Consider the following 25,748-nt stretch of genomic DNA (forward strand, 5'->3'; position numbering starts at 1 on the left):
TTAATAAATGACACATCTAGCAATGAAACATGGAGTTTTATGAGTGAATAACTGAATCATTTATTGAAAAATAATTATTGTAGTAGTGACAGTGAGTTTTTCACAGTACTGAAAATTTTCCAATTTATTTTTATTCAGCTGATTATTTCTTAATTTTATTTTTAATTAAATTACAGCTTCTAAGTTCTGTTTGTTAAAAGCAAAAGTTTCTTGCAGTACTGTTTTTGTAATAAATGGAAAGCAAATTACATTTGTCTCTCCTTTTTAGCTGATCCAAAAAAACAGTCCGATCCGTGAATAAAAACCATAAAGTGATCCGTTACACCACTAGTAGCTATTGACACCAAAGTATTTAACATTTTAACATGTCTTTAATTGGATATAAATAATACCTACTAAAAAATGAGAATGAGAATCTGAACTATAACTCTGTTTTATTCCAATTCTGCTGAAATTATTACAAGACATAAACACTCGAGTGAATAAAAATGACAAATTCAGTTCAGGAACTTTATTTATCAAGCCAGCAAAGCAACTGAAAGCACTCAAAATGCTATTTTACTTGACATCTAACTTGATTTTAATGTTCATTGCTGCAAGCTCTGCTACGAAATATTTGAACACATAAGGCACAGACACGGTCTCGATAGAGTCAGACTTATTGCATAACAGGCAGATGGTTTTCCGATGACGTGTAGCCGACCAATTAGGTGGCGGCTTTTCCAGAAGTGGTGACAACAGGCTACCACAGTCCATGCAAACTTGCGCCACAGAGCGATCCGAGCAGTTAAACAACCGGTCGTGAAGCAGAAACGACGTCCCGTGAGCCAGCAGAGCATCCCGCTCCATTTCTCCAAAGCGGATTCCTCCCTGAACGTTCCTGCCTCCCATTGGCTGATTGGTCACTTTATCTCTCGCTCCTGTAGTTCTCACTTGAAACTTGTCGGAGACCATGTGACGCAAGCGCTGGTAGTAAACCACCCCGATGAAGATATCCGCTTCGAGCTCCAAGCCGCTGAGGCCAGAGTACAGGCGCTCTGTGCCATAATAATTGTATCCGGCGGCTTTCAGCATCTCCCCAAAGTGCTCGAGTGCTGAATTTTCCTCAGAGAATGTGAATGGTGTGGCATCATGGCACAAGCCGTGAAGGGAAGCGGATTTTCCTGCCATGCTCTCGATGAGCATCCCGATGGTCATTCTAGAGGGGAAGCCATGAGGGTTGAATAGGATGTCTGGGCTCATGCCGCTTTCAGTGAACGGCATGTCCTCTGTAGGCCACAGACGGCTCAGGATTCCCTTCTGTCCATGTCTGCTGGCGAATTTGTCTCCGATGGTGGGGTTTCTGGGAACGCGGGATGTGACGCAAATGCGCTTGAAGCGTCCAGTTCCAGTCTCATTGCTGCATACTTTAATATTGTCTATCACACAGCTTTCTTGGTACCTGAAAAAAAAACAAAGGTTCAGAAGTCAAAACCTAAAGACAGAGGCTGCGTCCGAAATTGCCTACTCAAGTATATACTATATCTGAATCTACAACGCGACCATTAGAAAAGTATGTTCTATATAGTATAAACGTTAGTAAGAGTGTAACTTGGACGTACTACATCTGTCATCAATATCACGTGACCTACCCACGTCAGTTGCGTCACTTCACTCCTATTCATGAATTCTCTCGTGAGGCATTAAAAGATAGCGCATCGTAAATCGGATGCGCACTCCAGAATCTCGTCGGAAGTAGTAGGTTGCCTGGGTACTTCGCATACTGTGAATTCGGACATACTACTTGGCACGCGTACTATATATTATGGAAGCATGTGATTTTGTACGCAGTTAGAAATAGGGTAGTCACGATACTGGAATTTGGTGCCAACTGATACTGAAATTTGAAAAACGTCAATTTCCTGCTAACATTTGAGTGTAATCACAGATACAAGGACACTTGAGCGTTTTAAAACCTCGATTCATCTGCGAATAGCTCGTATGTCATCTTATCGACAAACCAGCTAATTGATGTGATTTGAAACGCTCCAGTGTCCCTGTATCTGTGTTTACACTCAGTAAACAGCGGCAAGTTCGGTGAACCGATGACCATCACAGCCAATCACAGTCATTTCTGTTGAGCATGTGAACACAACAGCAAATCAGCGCTGTTTAAGAACGCGCTCAAATGTTAGCAGGAAATGGAAGTTTTTAAAATTCCAGTATCGATTGGTACCAAATTCCAGTATCGTGACAACCCTATTCAGAAATTAATGAATTAAGACAACAAAAAACTAGTACACAAATGTAACTACAGAAGAAAAGCTTTGAGGAAAATGCTCAAAACTCTTTAGTGAATTGAACGAGATGCTAATGCTAATCCGATTTAATAATTATGATAAGCTAAGCTAAAAGTGTTGGACGGATACAAAAATGGTAAAACTCAAAAGGTTTAACTCTAGGGGAGTTGAAAATTAGCCCCCTTTTTAAAATGGAGTGTTCCTTTAAGTGCCTGAAATGACATCTGTGGTTAAAAAGCTCAAAATGTCTTAACATTTTATTACAGCTGGGCGATCACATTTATGTAATTTTTGTGCAATAATAATGGTTGATGCTTTTAGTTGCAGCATCTGCTGAAGCAGAAACCAGATATTCCGAATTTTTGGCATCAGATTGGATTTTAAAAAATGGTATCGGTACAACCCTAAAAAAGTAACATTTAAGAGTACATGAATAATTTATTATAGGCTACATGTATGTAACTGTTTAAAGACATGTGGTACAGGTGAATTGGGTAAGCTAAATTGTCCACAGTGTATGTGTGTGAATGAGTGTGTATGGATGTTTCCCAGTGATGGGTTGCAGCCTTGAGGGGCATGCGCTGCGTAAAACGTGCTGGATAGGTTATCAGTTTATTCTGCTGTGGCGACCCCTGATTAATTAAGGGACTAAGATGAAAAAGAAAATGAATGAATAATTGGGATGCACCGATTCGATACTCAAATCGGATATCGGTTTTGATGCCACATTTTTTTTTTTTTAAACATGTTTACTTTTGCATTAAAAGACTTTATTTTGACTTGCAGGAGTTCATTGTCGTTTCTAAATCATGATACATTTTGCTCCGTGTCTGTTAGATCACAACACTGGACGCATTATTACTTTTGTTTCATACACAAAGTACCTAAAATTTAAAAATGAGGCTCAAAATTTAAAAATGAGGCTCAAAAATATGTTGCCTATATCCACAATGCATTGAAATCTTCCCTTTGTGTTACTAAGTTTTCGAAGGAGCAGCAGATACTGGAGAACTTTGCGCTGTTTCTCCATCTATATACAGGATATCTATGCCTATAGTTTTTTTCTTTAATGAAGTAGTCTGTATTTAGGTGAATGTTTACTACAGAAGAGATATTTGAGTTTCTGTAACTCGGATTATCGGATTGGTATTTGTATCAGTGGATATTTCGTATTTTTTGCATTGGATCGGATCTAAAAAATAATATGGTATCAGTGCATCCCTAAAAAGTACCGTTTAAGTGCTCATGAATAATTCAATTAAATGATGAAAATGACAAAAGCGCATTAAAAAATATTGAAAACAGAATATAAAAACAATACTAAAATAGAAAGATAAAAATTAACATGACTATATTTAGAGACCATTTTATTACTAAACAAAATTAACAAAAACAAAAGTGATGCCTTACTTGTAGAAATACACATGGCTCTGGCCGGTGTTGAGACTGATGTAGCCATAGAAAGGGTCTCCGTACTTCAGCACGGAGCCGATAAACGGCAGTCCATCTGCATCAAGCTTGCCCATAACTTTAGGGTCGCCCGGCTTCACCCCAAACACAGTGCTGTCGTCGCCTTTGACCTTCTCCGAAAGGTCTATGATTTCAGTCTTGTAAACAGAACCATGAGCAAAGCCACGCTCCCATGAAGACTTGTTGACGATCTAGAGAAAATTAAAAATCACAAAAATATATACAGTTGAAGTCAGAATTATTAGCAGTCATGAATTATTAGGCCCTTGTATGTTTTTCCCCCAATTTCTGTTTAATGGAGAGAAGACTTTTTCTTTTTTTTTAACAAAATCCAAAACATTATAGTTTTAGTAACTCATTTTTTTCATAACTGATTTATTTTATCTTTGCCATGATGACAGTAAATAATATTTTACTACAGCTTAAAGTGACATTTAAAGGTTTAACTAGGTTAATTAGACAAGTTAGGGTAATTAGGCAAATCATTGTATAACGATGGTTCGTTCTGTAGACTAACCAAAAAAAAAAAATGCTTCATGCTGTGTTCAGACCAGACGTGGCACGAGCAGATAAATCATGCTATTCCCGCATAAATAGAAGCGTGAAGTTTTAAGTTTACTCGCTTCATTCGCGCATCAAATTCGCTTCTTTTGTGCATCAATTTTACTTCACAATAGCGTCATGGACAGGTCTTCTGTTTGCCCGGTGACTCTAGATCAGGCATGGGCAAACTTGATCCTCAAGGGCCGGTGTCCCTGCAGAGTTTTGCTCCAACACTAATCAAACACACCTGAACACCCTAATTAGTGTCTTTAAGATCACTAGAAGACTACAAGCAGGTGTGTTTGATTAGGGTTGGAGCAAAACTAGGGACACCAGCCCTCCAGGATCGAGTTTGCCCATCCCTGCTCTAGATTCATTACTAAATGGCTAACATGGATTTTATTGAGAAAATGTCTGTGTTTATGTGCTTTAGGGATACTGAAAAACAGCGTGGATTTGTTTGGCACCATGTCTGATTTAGTGTTGGGTCGATAGATGATGCCATTGTCCATCGCCGATGACTGATAGACATCACTATGCTGAGCATCCCCCCGTCGCAGCAGCAACCCGCCCTGGTTTACACTAATACGTCTTAGTTTTAAAATGGTATTCACCTAGCTTTTCTGAAAAGCCATCCTTCCACACTATACAGCTGAAAACGCACATTAACGTGACCACACACACACACCACAAACCCTCTGTCATGCGCTGCAGCGTCTGAGCTCCAGCCCAGAGAACAGTGCATGTCGGACAGTTTATCAAGGATGTCCTGCTGGATCACGTCTCACTAAAGTTGTTAAATGTGATGTTTAATTAATCTTGGCTCTATCTAACGACTCTTCCGTCTTTTGCATCTATCAAGTAACGTGTCACAGCGTCAGTACACTGCTTCAGTCTTTCGCTTTCATGCTTGTAATTTTAGCGAAAACCTCAGATATTGTTGGTTGGTTCCTGTTGGCTGTGCATCTTTTTTACAAACCAAGTTTGTCGACGCCATTATAACGACACAGATCACTCTGCCTATTCATGCCAGAGACCTGCGGAGAAAGTGATTGACAGGTGGTAATTTGTGTGTAACTTATCTTTATTTATTTATGATTTGGTTATGGGTAAAACAAAGACCATGCAAGTCAGGTAGTTGAAACGGTAGGCTACAAATAATTATTTTGTTATGAATTAAATAATTATTCATAAATAATTAATTAACCGCCGCCTACGACGACGCCATTGTCCATCGCGATGTTTCACATTAGACATCGTACGATGCTAAATTGGTCGACATCGCCCAACCCCAGTCTGATTCCACTAAATCCTTTCAGAGGTGCACCCAGCTGTACATCAACTCCTTTAGAAACTACACCTGGATGATGGAGGCTTTCAGCGGTGCTTCCGACTGAGCCAAGCCCAGTTTGATGAGCTGTTGTCTGGTGTCAGCAAGAAGATTTCCCCTCGGGGCACCAACAACAGGCACTACGTCATAATTGCGCCCCTACAAAAGCGAAACGCTCAACTGGCGCCACTTAATTTGCGCGAATCATGCCGCATGGTCTATTCTCGTCTTTGCATTGACTTACCATGTAAATCGCTCACACACAGAATTCTCACACCAGAATTATTAGCCCCCCTTTTATTTTTTTTTTTATTTTTTTAATATTTCACAAATGATTTTTAACAGAGCAAGGAAATTTTCACAGTATGTCTGATAATGTGTTTTCTTCTGGAGAAAGTCTTATTTGTTTTATTTCGACTAGAATAAAAGCATAAGGCAAAATTTTTTTCGATTAGTCTACTGAACAAACCATCATTATACAATAACTTGCCTAATTACCCTAACCTGAATAGTTAACCTAATTAACCTAGTTAAGACTTTAAGTGTCACTTTAAGCTGTATAGAAATGTCTTGAAAAATATCTAGTCAAATATTATTTACTGTCATCATGGCAAAGATAAAATAAATCAGTTATTAGAGATAAGTTATTAAAACTGTTATGTTTAGAAATGTGTGGAAAAAAATCTGCTCTCTGTTAAACAGAAAACGGGAAAAGTTTCCTTACCATAGCATCTTCCATATCATAGCCAGTGTAAGAAATGACCGCCACTATTGCGTTGGTACCAATAGGGTAATTGTCGACATCATAGTGGTCATACATTGCAGGTCTGACCAGAGGGCTCTGAGGTGTCTGTAGACGGTACAGTTTATTGTCAGATCGGTACTGGTATGAGTGCAGTGGGAATCCCATGGTCTGTTTACCTACAACATGACAAAATCATGTAAGATGTCAGGGTATATACAGAAATCAGATTGTGTAATTCAATACCTTTATCTGTCCATACATTAAGGCCTCATCGCCACTTTAGGTTTTAACCGGTAACATTTTAACTTATAGTTTAAATACTAAATACTGATTGTAAGATACTAAACCGTTATACATATACATGATAAAATCGCTAATCCAGCAGGTGGTGCTAGAACAGCAGGAATAACGTTGTTTCCTTAGATCAGGGGTGTCTAAACTCAGTCCTGGAGGGCCGGTGTCCTGCATATTTTAGTTCCAACCCCGATTAAACACACCTGAACCAGTTAATCAAGCTCTTTCTAGGGGCCTGTTCCTTGTACCTCGCTTAAATAATCAAAGATTATTTGGCAGATCCTGGATCTGTTATTCTTGATAACTGATCTCTGGATAATTTGGTTCTTCAAACAAGTTCATGAATCAGATTAAAATATCTGGATGAACTGATCTGAGATCGCTGCGTGTGTTGTGAAGGACAGATCTATCGATCCTCGAATTCATGATCAGCAACAATTTGCTGATGGCACAGCAGCGTAATGACATCATCTGATTAATATTCAATTATCCATGTGAGCAAAATAATATAAAATTTGTAGTAAACGGTCTGTTAAATATGATACGTAATAACTTTTCACCTTTGTTATGAGCTGCAGTCTTTACCCTTTCATGTGTCAAGACTATTTAGCAATTTATTGAGTTTAACAGTTAAAGCGGATTTTCTTTATTATAGTAGGCATAGTAGTATTATTGTAGCCGGTTTCTTAATCGGTGTAAAGAATAACTGGACGGTTACAAAAGCATTTTGATAAGGTGTTTGCAATTTGTGAAGCATCAAATCACCGTCATATTAACTTTAGTCTTTGTCTTTGTACTTTTACAAGATTGCATAAGTTTTTTATTTTTTTTATTTAAGTAATGTAAGATAACAATAGAATTCGGTATATACTTTCAGTATTATCTTTGCTTGTACTGACCCGATCTAATCCTGTTTATATGAGATGAACCTGCTCCTTAGCAGGTTTGAGCTACCAGAACTGTTGCTATGACAACAACCCTCGGATCAGTTTTGAAGAACGAAACGATCCCTGGATCATGTCAAATTGTCAATAACCAAATCCAGCTAACTGAATAATCCACGTATGAAGAACGGACCCTAGGTGCATTACAAACTTCCAGGGAGGTGTGTTGAAGGAAGTTGGAGCTAAACTATGCAGGGCACAGGCCCTCCAGGACTGAGTTTGGACACCCCTGCCCTAGATAATGCTGTAAACAAAGAACCATGATGTCAAATCTACCAGGATTTAATTGATTTCATAAGCTACACAGCATCCTGATATTCACAAATTAAGTTTAGGTAAACTTTAGTATACAGACACACAATTTATTACCTTCTAAAATAGCATTTAAGATGGTTTAAGGGCTTTAAATGTCTCTAAATTGGCTTATCTTTTAATACCCAGTGGACACCCTGGATGTAGTTTAAAGCATGCTTATATATATATATATATATATATATATATATATATATATATATATATATATATATATATATATATATATATATATATATATATATATATATATATATATATATATATATATATTTATTTATTTACTTTTGCAGTCATGGTATCACAAAAGGAGGAAAGGAAGCGAGAGGTTCTTACTCATCTGGCACTGGTACATGTTTCTGGGACTCTGGTTGTGATCGGAGAAAGGGATGAATTCTGCAACTACACTCAACATACTGTGAGGGAAGAGCTCTTGATGGGTGGTCACTCCGTCCTCTATCTCCTTCTCAAAGATGCCCACATTCAGGTACACCTGAACACAAACATACACATTTCTGTAACTGCCAGATGTACACATGGCTCACACATGCACTCTCTAAGAACAAAAGAAGTAAATTTGGAGTTGTGTATGGACATTACAATTTACACTGATGGCAAAATCGTTCATATATTTAATTAATTTAAAAGAGTAGGAGACTGACATTTAAAAGCATTCTCCTCCAGTTTATTTCTGTTGACATTAGTGATGGATAATTTTTAAATGAATCGTTCATCTTGAATAAATCTATTGTGTGACTCGAGAGCGATGAGTCCTAGGAATGGGCCGATAAACAATCATATCGAATCGCAATTAGATTTCTGTTGATAACAATAAGCTCTGGACATTTTTACTTCATATTGATTCTAAGAGCCAATCATCCTGCAGAAATATGCAACAATAGGAATCTATAAATGTGTTGATATTAGAAATCCACTGAATTTTTGGTCGCCGAAAATTATCGGACAAAATTAGGTCATGCTGTCTCTCCCAGTGTTGTTTAGCACGCTCGTTTCACTTTCCCACCAGCAGTATGCAAACTTTAGTCATAGTTGGGATGTTCTTTTAAAAGTGGAAGCATTAACAACTTATATCGAAATATATATCATTATCGTTCAATATAGAAAATAATTATTGGGATTGCATTTTTGCCATATTGCCCAGCCCCTAAGGAGTCCTCTTCTGGAGTGATTTGTTAATTTCTTAGATTAGTTCCTTTTTTTAAGTCTTCTATTGGGTTTGAGTCTTTCATTCATCACATGAAAGACAATCATATGCAATCAGAGCCAGAAAAAGATTTGAAAGATTTCCAGAGTCCTTGGTTTTGAGTCTTTAGGTGCATTCGACTTCATGCAGCGCCGCGCATATCGATCTAAATCTATCTTAAAGCGGTGCATGCCGGTAAGAAATTTTGTCCAGCTTGACGCTGTGCAGACGCTTCGTGACTGTCACATGTGGCATAAAAGTATCGTGACAGCGCTCCGAGATCAGACAGCAGACTCAGCCGGTGCAGCATCTGAAGAGCGACTGCAGGAGCTGCGATGACAACACCAATATTACACAAATGGCAGAGTTCACCACATGACAACAACCACGTGTGTTTCGGGTTTATTATTGGACAAATTCCATCTCACAAATTTGAAAACAAACAATTAACTTTTATGCAATCTATACCTTGTATATCATGCTTTTTAAAATACTACAAATATTTTATTGTAGTATCAGCTTTTGGCTAAATTGAAGCTGACTTATCTTGGGAATGTCCTTTTGTTCAATCTTTTTGAAAATGCTTTCAAATCTTTGTCTTAATCATTGTTTAGGACTTAATCAAAACACCTTGATTTGGGTTTTACACTAATATCTATTGGAAAGTTTTACATCTATAAATGGTAATAAATGTAAACCTCTTTTGAGCATATTCAAACAAGTATTAGCCTAAAGAGTGATGTTTAAACTCCTAGAATTTGTGCTTCTTGCTTTGTATATAATATGCCTATTCATTGATATTTCCTTTTTATGTTTATATTGCCCTCTCGTTTCCCCTTATTTCTCTCATGCGTTTGTTATATAGGCTACTTAAATTTAATTCATAATTCCCTTGGTGTTTAAAAACGAACTATAGTTTGTAGACTGTATTCTGTTTTATTTGTACTGTAAATTTTTTGTTATAAATAAAAAAGAAAAATAAATAAATAAATAAAAATAAATAAATAAATGATGATGACGCCATGTGATCAGTCATTATGACTCCCGCAACTTGATGGTTCCATTTTCAACTCCGCCCTGCCTATGCCCCTCTAACCTTGTTAATCACCGGCTGCAGCCATGGTTCAAGTCAAACGCACTTATGTTTTTACATGCAGTCACACGATGAACGAACGACTAAAAGACCCTGAAGATTCAAAAGCTGAAATAATCATGCGTTCTTTCAGCTCAGACTGTGTGCATTGGACTGTCTGTGTCACATGAACGAACCACTCAAATGTAAAGACATGTCAGATAAGCTGAGCTGAACTAATCAAAGACAAAAAAAAACAGCTAAACAATAAATTATTCTTTTCTCTTTTTTAATATCATCCTAGTTATGACTTGTTTGTTCCGTGATCAAAGTTTAGGCTAGTTTTAGACGTGTTTGGAAGCAACTCATAACATTTTAATAATATATTGGACAATTGAACGTAATGACTTGGAAAAAAGATTTGTTCATCTCGATTAACAAGACTCAAAGGTCAGAGTCAGTAAAATGATCCGAACTTCCCATCACTAGTTCAGTGACAACAGGTAAAAAGAAACAATGAAAAGCACTATAGAATTTGATTTTTTCAATTTATGATTGGAAAATGACTTGTAATCGTTTTTAATTCAGCGGTTAAATGGCATGATTTTATTTTAAAAAAGAAATAATGCAGAGTGGCAGCTTCAATGCACATATAAACTAACCTCACAGCTAGTATAGGTATTAAAAATTCCCATATGAACAAGATGATTGAGATTTTTTTCTTCTACAACCTGACTTGCTCTATATTGTAAACTATGGCAGGGTATTTCATTTTTCACCTAAAGTGATTTGTAATGTATTTGGGGTCATTTCTTTTGCCGAGTACCAGGGTTTCAACAAAAACTATCCCGTTCTCACCTGTTCAAATGTGCCAATTAACTCCTGTTTGCCCAGACTGAGGTTTCGCAATGTCCGAACCATGCGACAGGGTGTGGTAAACAGATAAAGGCCTGGGTACAAGCTGGCTTTACCCGTCTGAGGAACCAGAACGATCTCAGTCCAGGGTGGCATTTTTTTCTCTCCAAGCACCTGCAGAGGACATGCATTGAAACTTATTAAATCATTAAAGGGATAGTTCACCCAAATTACACATGTCATAATTTAATTATAATTTAAGCTTCTTTCTTTTGTTGAACACAAAATAAGATATTTTGAACAATGTTGGAGGCCTGTAACCCAATTGTAACTTCCATAGCACTTGTTTTTTCTACTAATGAAGTCAATGGTTACACGTTTTCAGTTTCTTTCAAAGTATCTTGTTTTGTGTTCAACAGAAGAAGATTTGATACCTCATGAGGGTGAGTAAATAGTTCACCTAAAATTGTAAATGTACTTATTATCTCTTTAAACTTTGAGGATAAATAACAAAAATAGCTTGATCAAGTGCAAAACTATAATTATTAGTTCTCACCTTGAATCTACGGAGAGATTCAATGACTGATGGCGCCACTTCTTTTTCCACCCACCCAATCATGGCCCCATCCAGTATGACAGGATAACAGTCTGAATATGCCTGGCCTGGGTTACCGTCTGCTGCATTCACACCTGGCGATGGAGAAAAAAATAATACTAAAGTTCAAATATCATTAGGGTTTCTGCAGGTTTTATCATGTCAAATTTAAGACTTTTTAAGACCCTTTCAAAACCATTATGAATTAAATTTTAGACTTATACAGGACTAAACACTAACGATTATTTCTGATGGCCCAGTCAGTTGCAACAAAAAATATTATAATAATCAAACGTAATTATTTTTAGTGACGTTTTAAAGTGTTCAAAACAAGTAAAACTCGAGTTGTATACACTTTTTTTAAACAAAATATTTTTTTTTAATGAAAAGTTAACATTTAATTTTTTTATTATGGAGACAGTGGCATAAATAATCAAAAATAAATGTTGAGTTTTGGTCTAAATTGATTGAGTATATTGTATCATGTAAAGTGATATGTTGCTCTGCTATTATTATGAGGAATTGTGTAAATGTTTTTAGTTTTCTTTTCCTGATTAGGGAATTTAATTAGAAGAAATTGCTGTAAAACTTTCCTTAAAGGGACTTTGGTTTTATTATGGTGTAGAACATTGTTGTTGGAGCTTCTTATGAATACAGATGAAACACTAAAGTCACAGTTATATAGATTTTTTTTTTTTTAATAATTTAGGAGTTTTCGCCTTTATTGATGGGACACTGGAGATTTGTAGACAGGAAAGTGTCTGGAGCAAAGATAGGGGAAGGATCAGCAAAGGACCTCAAGTCGGGAATCGAACTCAGGTCGCCGCGAGCACCTGGATGCTATATGTTGAAGCACTAACCACTAGGCTATTGACGCCAAGTCACATAGATCGTTTTGACAATATTTTTGGTTCCTTTTCTGGAAAACTTTTGCTGTCTATGGAAGATGAGGGAGCTCTTGAATGTCATCTAGAACAGTGTTTCCCAACCCTGTTCCTGAAGGCACACCAACAGTACACATTTTCAATGTCTCCCTAATTAAACACACCTGAATCACCTAATTAGAACATAAGAAGAGACTCCAAAACCTAAAGTTAATTAGTCAGGTAAGGGAGACATCCAAAATATGTACTGTTGGTGTGCCTCCAGGAAAAGGGTTGGGAAACACTGATCTAGAATATCTTAATTTGTGTTCGAAGATGAACGAAGATTTTGGAAAGACATTGATTTAAATTTTTTTGGGTTGGAAATAATCTTTTAATTAATTTGTGATTGGAATTTCAATTTATTGTGCACCAAAGACTATAATTTCAGCTTAAATATTATTGTTTAATCATACCGAATATAGACAGTTAACTATTAGATAGCTTGAGGGCGAGTTAATTAACATTTAATAAAATTAAGATTCGATAATCATACTATTCACGCAGCCCTCGTTACAGACACTTTATAACTTCTAGATTTAAATTATGATCCCGTTTAATAATGAAGGATTTCGCAAATGATGTTATTTACCTAGAGAGCAGAGAAGGCCTGGCAGGGTGATTGTGGGATACACTGGGGCCACAATCTCACAGTGAGCTGTCATGTGGTTCATAAGTCCGCACGGTTCTCCGTCAGGAGTGTGAACCGGACAGAGGAAACCCCAGGACTCCGGCAGCAGCTTTCGCACAGTTGTGGTCCTCATTTTGGCGAAGGCGGCTCCTCTGTGCACGCAGCGGAAGTGAGACAGATAGCGGATGAAGTTCAGCTTGTCTGCCACAACACACAGACCACTGTTCTGCAACATGCCCAGACCTGGGGTTAAATAGGCAAGATGTTATTAATTGTACATTCAAAAGTACATTCAAAGCTTGTTAATGCGTTAAGAGTCAGTGAGGGGTGGGAGAGAAAAAATTTAAATTAAATTCATCTTAATTTCTACAGCGCTTTTACAATGTAGATTGTGTCAAAGCAGCTTATCATAGAATTTCTAGTAGATTAAAATTGTGTCAGTCCACTTTTCAGAGTTCAGTTTAGTGTAGTTTAATTTTCACTGCTGAAAGTTTAAACGCTGAACAGCAAATCTATCGATGCGCAGCTCCACAAGTCCCGAACCATGCAAGCCAGTGGCGAGAAACAAAACTTCACTTATTGACTAAAGTGAAGGAAAAAAACCTCATCAGGCTCATAATAACTGCTTAATGAATGAGTCTCGATTAATTTAATTCTCTAATTCAGTACTGAAATTAGATTGTAATGTAAAAGTGTTGCAAATGAATGAAGAATTGTGTACTAGGCTACTACAGTAGTCAACATTTGAAGTGGTTCAGCACCTTTCAAAGTAAAACCCATTCTTGTTTTAAGTTAATTGAACATTGACTACTGTATTTGTTTTTTAAGCTAGTTCTTTGTGGCTCTGAACAAAAACAGGGTTTCTGCATGTTTCAATAAGTTAAATTTAAGACTTTTAAAGACATTTTTAAGACCATAATGAATTTAATTATAGACTCATAAAAGGCTAAACGCTATGGAATTTTGCCCAGATGGAAAAGATTATTTTTTGCCCTATTAAACAAACTTTTATAATTTAATGCATTTAATAAGACAATAATACTTTAATAATAAAAAGTAAATATTTTAGATATTTCTTAGCAACATATTGAAATAATATGTAAAAACAAGCAAGCTCTACTCTCTACTCATATTTCAGTAAATTTAAGACATTTCTAGGCCTAGAATTTTTATTTTGAGATTTAAGACATTTAAAGACTTAAGACTCTGCGGATGCCCTGTAAAAGCATTTTAAATATAATTTCCAAAGAAATATATTTAATTTGAAGGCATTTTTCTTTATTAAAAGGTTATAAACAAATACAAAATAATGTAATACTCTCTCTTTGGAATATGAACTGTTCGTTCTTCAGAAATGCTCTTAGTATGTTGCATTTAGAGCTTGTTCGTGCTGAATATTACTTTGTTAATGATAACTGTGATGACTTTTTTTTGTTAAAAGGTTACAAACAAACTAAAACTGTGAAGTGTTTGTTCTTCATAATTGTAATCTATCATTTCAATGTTGCATTCAGAGCTTGTTCATGTTAAATATTACTTTGTTAATAATAATATATAATAATAATAAAATTATAATTTTTAAGGTAGATGTACTGCCATAAATTTCTATCAAAAACAAGCAGAAAATCTCCAATTCTGGGTAAAATATACTGTTGGAAAGACTGTTTATACTGTTGAAAAAAAAAATGGTCAAGAATCGTTTTGCAACTGATTTTAAAGCTAATTCTCCGTGGCTCTAATCTATAAGCAATTGTAATTTTTAAACATCATATTTATATAAATATATTTACTTTGACAACATTTTTCTTTGTTAAAAAATTACAAACAAACCAAAAATAATGTAACACTCTTTTTGGAATACAAACTGTTTGTTCTTCAGAAATGCTCTTTGTAATCTATCGTTTCAACTTTGTTAATAATGAAATGAATCATTTTTAAGATGGCTGTACTGTCATACATAGACTCCAATCATAAACATAAGCATAGAAACTCCAATTCTGGCTAAAATATACAGTTGGAAAGACATTTGCACAGCCTAAGAAATCAGGAAAAAATGAAAGTCAAGAATCAAGGAATTGAATCGTGACTCCCAAACTCAGAAACAGGTCAGACTGTGAAGTCCCTAAAGATTTCCCACCCCTGTTTATTTTGTATTAATGTTGTATAATGCAGTAAGTTTCATACCAGTCTTGGACATGAGGTTTCCTGTGGCTAACAGATACTCAAAGGCTTTGGTGAGATCTGTACCCATGTTAAAGAGTTTGGTCATAGAGTCTGTGGTCAGTCCTCCAACTCTTTGAGGTCTCTTTTCCAATGCCAGTTTCACGGACACCAACCAGCCTTCCATTTTCTCCTGAAAAACATTTGGGAAAACTTTGAGCAAAGTTTTTGAAGTCCCATTTTTTTGTTGTGCTTGCTACATTTTTATTTGTTGCTGTGCTGATCATTATAACCAATCACACTGTTGAGCCTATGAATGCAAGCTCTGATAAAGGCGATTTACTTTCATGAACATGAGGTAAAGCTGGCCTGGGGTGAGAACTTCATGAAACATCGGACTGTCAGGATTCTCCTCCATACACTCCTGCTTGGCAAAGCTGAAGAGCTTCCTTGTCATCAAACACAACATGTAGAACTTCTCCACATCCGTCTTAAGGTGAATACACAGACATTCACTGCAAAAAGAAACAGAACACCATACAAATCACCAGAGATTATTGATTTGCAGAATCTGTGTGCCATTGATTTGCGTTTCATGAATCAAGGACCACAATTTCAGCTAAAAGATTCTTTAATGTTCTACTTAAAATTATTTAGGTACATTTTTGAATGAGAAAAGGATGAGTAAATAAACATCCAATTTTAATGAACTATTTTAACTATTCCTTTATCTTATTTTCTGGAATATAAGTCCAGGGTTCCTACTCTTTTTATGAACCGCAGTTTCAAGGACTTTTTTTTAAATGAAACCCCTTTTTAATTCCCCTAGCAGAGAGGTGGTGATTCCTGTGACTCCTGGAGGGCCGCAGCCCTGCAGTTTAGTTCCAACCCTGCTTCAACACACTTAAGCTGTGGTCACACTGTACATCATCTTGTTTAATCCAGTCCCCTTTCGCAGAGTCGCATGACAGAACTTTGCATGCTCAAACTCTAGTGTGACCGCAGCATTACCTGTAGGTTTCAAACAAGCCTGAAGGACTCAATTAGTTTGATCAGGTGTGTTTAATTAGGGTTGGAACTAAACTTTGCAGAGCTGCGGCCCTCCAGGAGTTTGACACCTGTGCCATAGCATATGTATAAAAGTCCTTACTGTACTTCACATTTCACTTACACTTAATATTTTCATTAAAATGTCAAGAGTAATTATGATGTTTTGAATGGTTCATTTTTAAAAATGTTGACCATTTCAAACATTTTCAAAAAGCTTTAGTAAAGTTTGTTGAACTCATTTCTGCTTATATTTAAACGTTCTCTCTGAAATATTGATATAATGTACATTATTTGTCATAGTTCTTGAAGAAGATTTAAATGTTAATTTTTTAAATGAAGAATTTATCATTTTTGTTCAGTTTTTGACAAGCACAATACAAGTGTTGAAATAACACCATGAACTAATTTTATTTCAAAATTAATTCAAGCACTTTCAAGGACCTGTGTTTTTGAAATACTTTCCAGGCCTTGAAGGACTCGATTACTTTGATCAGGTGTGTTTAATTAGGGTTAAAGCTAAACTGTGCAAAGCTGGCACTCCAGGAACTGAGTTTGACACCTGTGCTGTAAGTCATGTTGTAATATCTTTGTCTGAACTGTCACTATATTACTAATACATTAGAATTACGCAGTGGTGTAAAGTAACTTATTACAAATACTCAAACTACTGTAATTGAGTACAGAATAGTTCTTCTCAGGAATTGTAATTTACTGAGTAGTTTTAAAAATGTGTACTTTGAGTCACTGAGTGAACCTGCAGTAACTACTTCATTTTTTCTTGTCTATGGGGTTTAGAAAATCAGTCCTGTGATTCCTGTCCAATTAAATCACACATAAGAGGTAAAACACATCATAATGAACTTCCTCAAGACATGGGCACTTTATAAATTCAGCAAAATTCATTTGGAAGCATTAAAAGTGTCCATAAAGATGTCCAAAATCTTTACACGCAATCACCCAGAGACTGTTTAGATGCATGTCACTGATAAGAAGATGACAGATGTTTACTGTATGATGAACAAAATGGCCTTAAACACCCAGCAGGCACAAGACGTCAACATGACGTCAGACTGGCATTGTACCCTAATGTCGTGGGGACGTTGCATTTAGTTTCAAAATGAAAACAAGGTTGACGTCAGAACTCAACGTCAGGCCAACATCAGTGTCGAATATCCAACCTAAAATCAACCAAATATCAATGTCTAATGACGTTATAGCTTGACGTTATGTGGACATTACTACTATGCCGTCTATTAGACGTTGGATTTTGAGTGCCATACCTGACGAATAAATATCAGTATTTGATGTCTATATGATGTTGGTTCAAGATGATGGCTTGACGTTGTATTTTGGTCACTTCCTAACAGAAGCTAAAATCAACCAAATATCAACGTCATTTGCTGTCATTATTGTTCTCAGAAGCTGGCATGACATTGAATTTTGACCATGACCTAAATCTAATCTATTATTAATGTCTTATGACGTTATGTGCCTGCTGGGCAAGAACTCAATGCACTACAGAATGTTATGTTTTTACACACATGCACAAATTACATGTAAATGCATCAGTTTTTAACAGCGTAATCCTTACTACTCTTGAGTACTTTTGAAAGGGCTACTTTTTACTCATACTTTGAGTAATATTTACAACAGATACTTTTACTCGCACTACATTTTTAGGCAAGTAATGGTACTTTTACTTGAGTATGATTTTTCAGTACTCTTTCCACCACTGACATTACGTCAAGCAAAACGTGGCAGAAATTTGCATTTGTGTTGAATCACAGAGATCCTCCCAAGTATTTCTAAAACTCATTTTCCACATGGCAGCAGTAAATTGTTTATAGTTATGTATCGGCTCAAACTTTCATGCATTTTTCCTCAATTTGCTCAATAAATGAAGTTTATTTATAAACTAATTTCAAGAGGATCACGTGCTTATGATTGTTCACAGCTGGTCCTGCATTAGCTTACGATTGACTCCTAGCTCACTATAAATAACCAGAATTTCTCATCTCACTATCTTCATCTTGAAAAATCCACCCACACCAACCCCTATTCCCCCTCCTTTTATATGCGTGACACGGTGGCCCAGTGATTATCACTGTTGCCCTACAACAAGAATGTCTCTGCACAAAAATGTCGACTGGTTTAGTAGAGACGTTAAACAGAGTTTTGCTCGTTCTCCCTGTGTTCGTGTGGGTTTACCCTGTTTTTCTCCCACAGTCCAAAAAACATGCAACCCAAGTGAATTGAACATACCAAATTAGCATCCTAGTTTAGCTAGTAGCAAGCTGCATATATCTCCTTAGCCATCCCTATATCTATCAATTGCCAGAATAAATGGGGGGAGTTCATCAAGATCTACCTGAGCTCAAACTCCCCCGTCACCCTGCTAATGGGAGGGAGCCCAGGGCTCGAGGATCTCATAAGCTTAGGGCTCTCTCCCAGGACAGCATGCCAAATACGCTTGAACTGTCAACTCTTGAAAATAGATTTGTTGTTGGACCTATAGGAACTATATTTGTATTACTTATAAAGTTTCATTTGGGGCCACTGGTAGCCTATTTTTACATGGGTATTGTCATTTTTTTTAATCTTTGAATTAATTGTACAAAATGCAACATTTGTTTTCTCCCCTCTTAACAACACAATTGTAATGCATTTTAAAAAGTACGAGCACAAATGAGTGATTGAAATACAGGTGTGAATGATATCAAAAATGTTTTGACTTTCCATTTTTGACTCTTCCAGAGGCTGTTATCAAATTGTTGAAACTATAAAGTAACACCAGTTGGAGACTTTACAGTGAGGTAAGACTTATTTTCAAGGGGAAAACATTGGGAAACATCTTTTACCTACAGATTTACTTCAAAATAAATATGCATATAAAATATATTCTTATTTCTGTACAGCTTGGACTTACTCTAGCAAGAAGTGAGCGCACTGCTCGTGAGTGAACCATTCTGGGAGGTTGAGTTTGACCCGGAAACGCTCGCCCAGGTAATTCAGCACCTTGATTTTAGTGGTGCAGCCCTGGTCCATGACTATACGCAGCATTTCAGAGACACAGCTTTTATAGAACGAGTTCTCTTCTCGACCTTTAATCAGCTCCTGGTAGATCTGGTAATCTGAAAAATCCACTAGAGCCTAATGGGAAAAGTAAAGACATTTTAAATGAGAAAACGATCAAAGATTATTATGCAGCAGAACTCTCTGGAACCACAACTGTCTGACATGATAACAATTATTTAAACTCAAATTAATATTTCATTTAGATGTTTTTAATAACTTGGAAAGATGCTGTGTAATTGTTAATTGATAAACTAAGAAATTTGACAACTAACCTATTACTAAAGTACTAATTACTAAAAATGAAATAATAAGAAATTACAACTATATTGGAATATAGGAAAATAGGGAAATAAACGGCCAACTTATCCAGCATATGTTTTACGCAGTGGAGGCCCTTCCAGCTGCAACCCAGTACTGGGAAACATCCATACACTCTCCTTCACACACATACACTACGGCCAATTAAGTTTATTCAATTCACATATAGCACATGTTTCTAATAGAAGCAAGAAATTCAGACTGATTTGAAACTAGTAAAGGATGAGTAAATGATGCATATTTTCTGGGTGAACTATCCCTTTAAGCTATCAATGTAAAAATTCACTGTACTTTACCTTTAGTGCAAAGCCCAAGGGAAGAAAGAACAGCTCTTTCCGGTAGATGAAGTTCACCATCACCGTTCCATTGTCCAGATAGTGAAGATTCATATTAATAGCTGTGTGTTCATCCTTCACGCATCGCATTGAAATAGCTATGCAGAATATAATATCGAAGTCAATCACTGTATTTAACAAATTATATTTAATTGTGCAATCTGGAGTGGACGCAGCACTTACCGTACTGAGTGTAACCCTGTCCTCTGCTCTTAAACTTGGGTCTGGACACGGCGATGGGATAATTCCTTCTAGGCATGACCAGAAGACGAATCACCTTCTCTATGCCGTTCACAATAAAATAGCCACCCATTTCCTATCAGTAACAGAAATTTAGGTAAAGGGAAGTTTCTCCAAGATGCCAATACTGCAACAGCATTAAACTGTTAAACATATACTTACGGAAAGTCCTATTTTTAATGTTATCAGACAACAAATTTTATCTGAAGAGCCCTTAAAGAAAACATTTTTAAATGAGAGTAATTCAAAAAGGATCATTTAAACACAGGTAATTCAAAAATCATAGAATTAGTTTTTTTTTATGTACTATTTATTCCTGTTAATGTATTTTTATTGTTATAAGCCTTATTTATTTTTAGAAAAGTGATATTTATAAAATGTCTATAAAGTTTCTGCTTTTTTTTTTGCCATGACATAGCCAGAGAAGCTGATATGGCAATAAACACCCTCTCTATAAAAGACATCAAAAAAGTTCAAATTGAACTAAATTCAAGCATCTGCTTACAAACATTTTTAAATTAGGTAAAATCCAGGATTTTAATTGATTTCCAGCATTAACAAAAATCAACATTATTAACTAATATACAGTTGAAACCAGCAGTTTACATACACTCTTAAAAAGGAACATAACCATTTTTTTTAAATGTCTGATGGTAAATCATACTAAACGTTCACTATTTTAGGTCCGTTAGGATTACCTAAATGATTTACATTTGCTAAATGCCAGAACAATGAGAGAACTTATTTTTTGGAGAATTTTTTATTAATTTCTAGACAGTTAAAATTTCACATACATTTCCTTGGTATTTTTTTAGCTTTGCTTTTAAACTGTATAACTTTGATTAAATTTTTTGGGTATCCTTCCACAAGCTTCTCACAATAGTTTGAAGGAATTTTGGCCCATTCCTCATGACAGAATTGGTGTAATTGAGTCAGATTTATTGGCTGTCTTGCTCGCACAAGCTTTTTCATCTCTGCACACAAAGTTTCTGTAGGATTGAGATTAGGGCTTTATGATGGCCACTCCAAAACATTCACTCTGTTGTCCTTAAAGCACATTTTAACTAATTTGGCAGTATGCTTAGGGTCAGGGTCTGCCTGGAAGACCCATTTGTGGCCAAGTTTTAATTTCCTGGCTGCTGTCTTGAGATGTTGCTTCAGAATTTGCGCATAATGTTCTTTCTTCATGATGCCATCTATGCTGTGAAGTGGACCAGTCCCTCCTGCAGCAAAACAGCCCCACAACATGATGCTGCCACCCCCATACTTCACAGTTAGGATGGCGTTCCTAGGCTTGTAAGCTTTCCCCTTTGTCCCCCAAATGTAACATTGGTCATTATGGCCAAACAGTTCAATCTTAGTTCAAGAAAAGTTATAACAATTTCTCAAAAAATATTTCTCACATTATTCTGCCATTAAGTATAACACATTTGATAATCCTAATTTACCTTAAAGAGAAAAAGTTTAGTCACATTAACATCTGACTTTTTTAATGGTTATGTGCCTTTTTATAGTGTATGTAAACTTCTGGTTTCCACTGTAAAACTAGTGCATATATCACGTGCATAAATCACACCATAGACATTACATTAAGATGCCTACTAGTTTAAAAAAGCCCAGATTAAAAGATGATGGCCAAATGATAACATTTCTGTAATAAACTATAGAAAAACAACTTGTTAAAAAGAATAAATAAGATTAAACATTAAATACAGGAATGGAGGAAAAAAAGCGTTCTTTTATTATCAACTGTGAGTCAGCACCTGCTCTTTTTTTTTTTTCTCCGGATCATTGTGTCTTTGCCATGTACAGTATAAATGCAGACAGCAGATATGAGTAACTTTTAAAAGTAATTAATTAATTAAAAATAATATATTGAATACAGTCACAAAATTGGAATCAACCATCAAGATCTGCAATGTAAATGCAGCCTTATACCTCAGCTTCTTCATGGTGCTCGAGGAGTTCTTTGGGTGAGAGGCCGTGAAGGTTGCAGAGCTTTGATTTGACCATGATCGGCATCTGACCTAGAGACTGTTTGATGATTCCTTTAGGAACGCCATTGACCGACCAACTCACATCTGCCTGTGAAAACAAAACCATAATGCTTGACTTTGATTTTGAAGTAGTCTCAACATTGATTTCTGCACAGTGTCTGAATTAATTTAAGTTCTTGGCAGCCTAGAATTCATTCAATGCCAGTGAATGTGCGTTTCATGCAGCAAACCTATCATGTATATACAGTGGGTACGGAAAGCATTCTGACCCCCTTACATTTTTCACTTTTTGTTATATTGCCAAAATCATTTGTTTGTTTTTCCTCAATGTACGCACAGCACCTCATATTGACAGAAAAACACAGAATTGTTGACATTTTTGCAGATTTATTAAAAGAGAAAAACTGAAATATCACATGGTCCTAAGTATCCATTTGCTGTGACATGCATGACATTGCATGGTCCTAAGACCATTTGCTGTGACACTCATATATTTAACTCAGGTGCTCTCCATTTCCTCTGATCATCCTTGAGATGATTCCACACCTTCATTTGAGTCCAGCTGTGTTGGATTATACTGATTGGACTTGATTAAGAAAGCCACACATCTGTCTATATAAAACCTTACAGCTCACAATGTGGTCATGACGGCAAAGGAACAGAATTGTGACGAGGCACAGATCTAGCCAAGTTTACAAAAACAATTCTGCTGCACTTAAGATTCCTAAGCCTTACCTCCATAATCCTTAAATGGAAGATGTTTGGGACGACCAGAACCCATCCTAGAGCTGGTCGTCAAGCCAAACTGAGCTATCAGGGAGAGGAGCCTTTATGAGAGAGGTAAAGAAGAACTCAAAGATCACTGTGGCTGAGCTCCAGAGATGCAGTCGGGAGATGGGAGAAAGTTGTAGAAAGTCAACTGCACTGCAGCTCTCTACCAGTCGAGCCTTCATGGCAGAGGTGCTAAAACACCTGAAGGACTCAAAGATGGTGAGAAATAAGATTCTCCTGTTTGATGGGACCAAAATAGAACTTTTTGGCCTTAATTCTAAGCGGTGTGCGTGGAGAAAACCAGGTGCTGCTGAACACCTGTCCAATACATTCCCAACAACCTGACGAAGACAAGAAGCATGGTGGTGGCAGCATCATGCTGTGGACGTGTTTTTCAGCTGCAGGGACAGGACGACTAGTTACATTTGAGGAAAAGATGAATGCGGCCAAGTACAGGGATATCCTGGAGGTTTATCTTCCAACAAGACAATGACCCTAAGCATACAGCCAAAATAACTATGAAGTGGCTACACAACAACTCTGTGACTGTTTTTGAATGGCCCAGCCAGGGCCCTGACTTAAAACCAATCGAGCATCCCTGGAGAACCTAAAAATGGCTATCCACCAATGTTAGTGAGGATCTGCAAGGAGGAATGGCAGAGGATCCTCAAATGCAGGTGTGTGAAAAAATTAATGCATCTTTCCCAAAAAGACTCTCAACTGTATTTGATCAAATGGGTGCTTCTATTAAATACTGAGCAAAAGATCTGAATACTTAGGACCATGTGATATTTCAGCTTTTCTTTTATAATAAATCTGCAAAAGTGTAAACAATGCTGTATTTCTGTCAATATGAAGTGATGTGTGTACTGTACATTGAGGAACTTAAATTATTTTAGCAAATGGCTGCTATATATGCGTGTGTGTATATGTATATATAAAAAATAAATTAAGGGGTTCTGAATACTTTGTGCCCACTGTATTTTTATTATTCCACTAAAATGTCATATTACAAAGTACTAGTAAGCTAGCAGCGTTTCTTGCTATACACCACCATGTCTACGGGCATAATAAATGACTTACCACCAGCTTGGCTCTGTATGTGCAGCGCCTGCCTCTGCACTCAGCAGGGAAGACCCGCAGGTCTCTGCTGATTCCTCCTTTAGACACTGATGGAGTGTGAATGATGGCCTCCACAAATGACAGACTGATCCTCTCGCCCTTGTACAGGAACTCCATAGGAGAAATAGCCTGAACACAAAACATACTTCACTTGTTCACGTCTGTAAAGTAGGGCTGGGGGAAGTCATGTAATATGATGTGAAGTGAAAGTGTATAGTGCAGATAGATATATCTGTAGACACAGTTAAGTCAGAATTTTTAGCCCCTCCACCCCCCTGAATTATTAGCCCCCGTTTTTTTATTTTCCCCAATTTCTGTTTAACGGAGAGAAGATTTTTTTTTTCAACACATTTCTAAACATACTAGTTTTAATAACTCATTTCTAATAACTGATTTATTTTATCTTTGCCATGATGACAGTAAATAATATTTGACTAGATATTTTTCAAGACACTTCTCTACAGCTTACAGTGACATCTAAAGGCTTAACTACGTTCATTAGGTCAACTAGACACATGTTATGGAAATTAGGCAAGTTACTGTATAATGGTGGTTTGTTCTGTAGACTGTCGGAAAAAAATATAGCTTAATGGGGCTAATAATTTTGACCTTAAAATGGTTTTAAAAAAAAAACCATCAGACTTTCTGAAAGAGGAATTTTTTTTTATCAGACATACTGTGAAAATTTCCTTGCTCTGTTAAACATAATTTGGGGGAATATATAAAAAGAATCAAACGGGGTCTAATAATTCTGAATAATTCTATACATAAACATTGAACCTTTCCAATATAGAGACAGTTTTTCTGTTTTCAATGTTCGTTTTTGCAAAACTTGTTTGTTTTATTTTTTTGTGCGTTTATACCAAAGTTTCGTTCGTTTCTTTTGGCACAAATCTAATAAAACCATATTATTCTGTTTCTGTCTGCATCCTCTCATATAAATTATATTAAAATGATTGAGGTAAACAATGTATTTAGTGACAAAACGAAATAAACTATAGAGAATAATGTAGAACCATAGGCTTTTCATTGCGTCCAAGAAACGTTATTTGTAGAGAAAGTTCATGTGTACAGTATTAACATGTGATGTCTGCATCTAACCTCCACAACCCGACATAACCCATCTGTAACCGCCTGATCGAAGGACTCAATGTGCGCCTTCACCAGCTCCTGCACCGGCACGTGCTGTTTCTCTTTCGGGACACCGAATCCTGCCTCTGTCAGATGCTTTAAACTCGGTTCGGTCTTTAAATTGCACCACTTGGAGAGATCCATGCTTGCTGTGGACACACCACACGTGTGTGTTTGTCAACGTGATCTCGGCACTGGAGGACTTCCGGTAAGCACACTTCAAAATAAAGGTATATATGAAATGTTTTGAAAATGAACACAGTAAAAATACTCTATTTTACTCGCTCTTGTGTTTATATACAGAGAAACTGCATTATAAAAACATATTACAAATTTGTTTAAGTTTTTAGGA

General features: G+C 36.4%; 1 protein-coding gene across 1 annotated transcript; it reads right to left on the minus strand.

Moving 5' to 3' along the window:
* Positions 1-415: 415 nt before the first annotated feature.
* Positions 416-25,602, minus strand: polr1b (RNA polymerase I subunit B). The gene is made up of 15 exons (XM_056471123.1): positions 25,367-25,602; positions 24,227-24,394; positions 22,314-22,460; positions 20,319-20,451; positions 20,097-20,233; positions 19,334-19,557; positions 15,701-15,872; positions 15,382-15,550; positions 13,159-13,440; positions 11,605-11,738; positions 11,052-11,222; positions 8,254-8,410; positions 6,347-6,543; positions 3,690-3,940; positions 416-1,441 (listed from the first exon to the last, which is right to left on the minus strand). The coding sequence occupies exons 1-15, from the start codon at positions 25,538-25,540 to the stop codon at positions 559-561; spliced, it is 3,399 nt and encodes a 1,132-aa protein (XP_056327098.1). The 5' UTR covers positions 25,541-25,602; the 3' UTR covers positions 416-558.
* Positions 25,603-25,748: the final 146 nt, after the last annotated feature.

The sequence above is a fragment of the Danio aesculapii genome, chromosome 13 (assembly GCF_903798145.1).
Source record: "Danio aesculapii chromosome 13, fDanAes4.1, whole genome shotgun sequence".
Lineage (NCBI taxonomy): Eukaryota > Metazoa > Chordata > Actinopteri > Cypriniformes > Danionidae > Danio > Danio aesculapii.

Excerpts from the sequence above, each read along its gene's own strand:
- polr1b (XM_056471123.1), bottom strand. The coding sequence starts at position 25,540 with ATGGATCTCTCCAAGTGGTGCAATTTAAAGACCGAACCGAGTTTAAAG. Across the intron at positions 19,558-20,096 it reads CCTTGGGCTTTGCACTAAAG|GCTCTAGTGGATTTTTCAGA; the intron begins GTAAAGTACAGT and ends TTTTCCCATTAG. Across the intron at positions 15,551-15,700 it reads TTTACCTCATGTTCATGAAA|GAGAAAATGGAAGGCTGGTT; the intron begins GTAAATCGCCTT and ends AATGTTTTTCAG.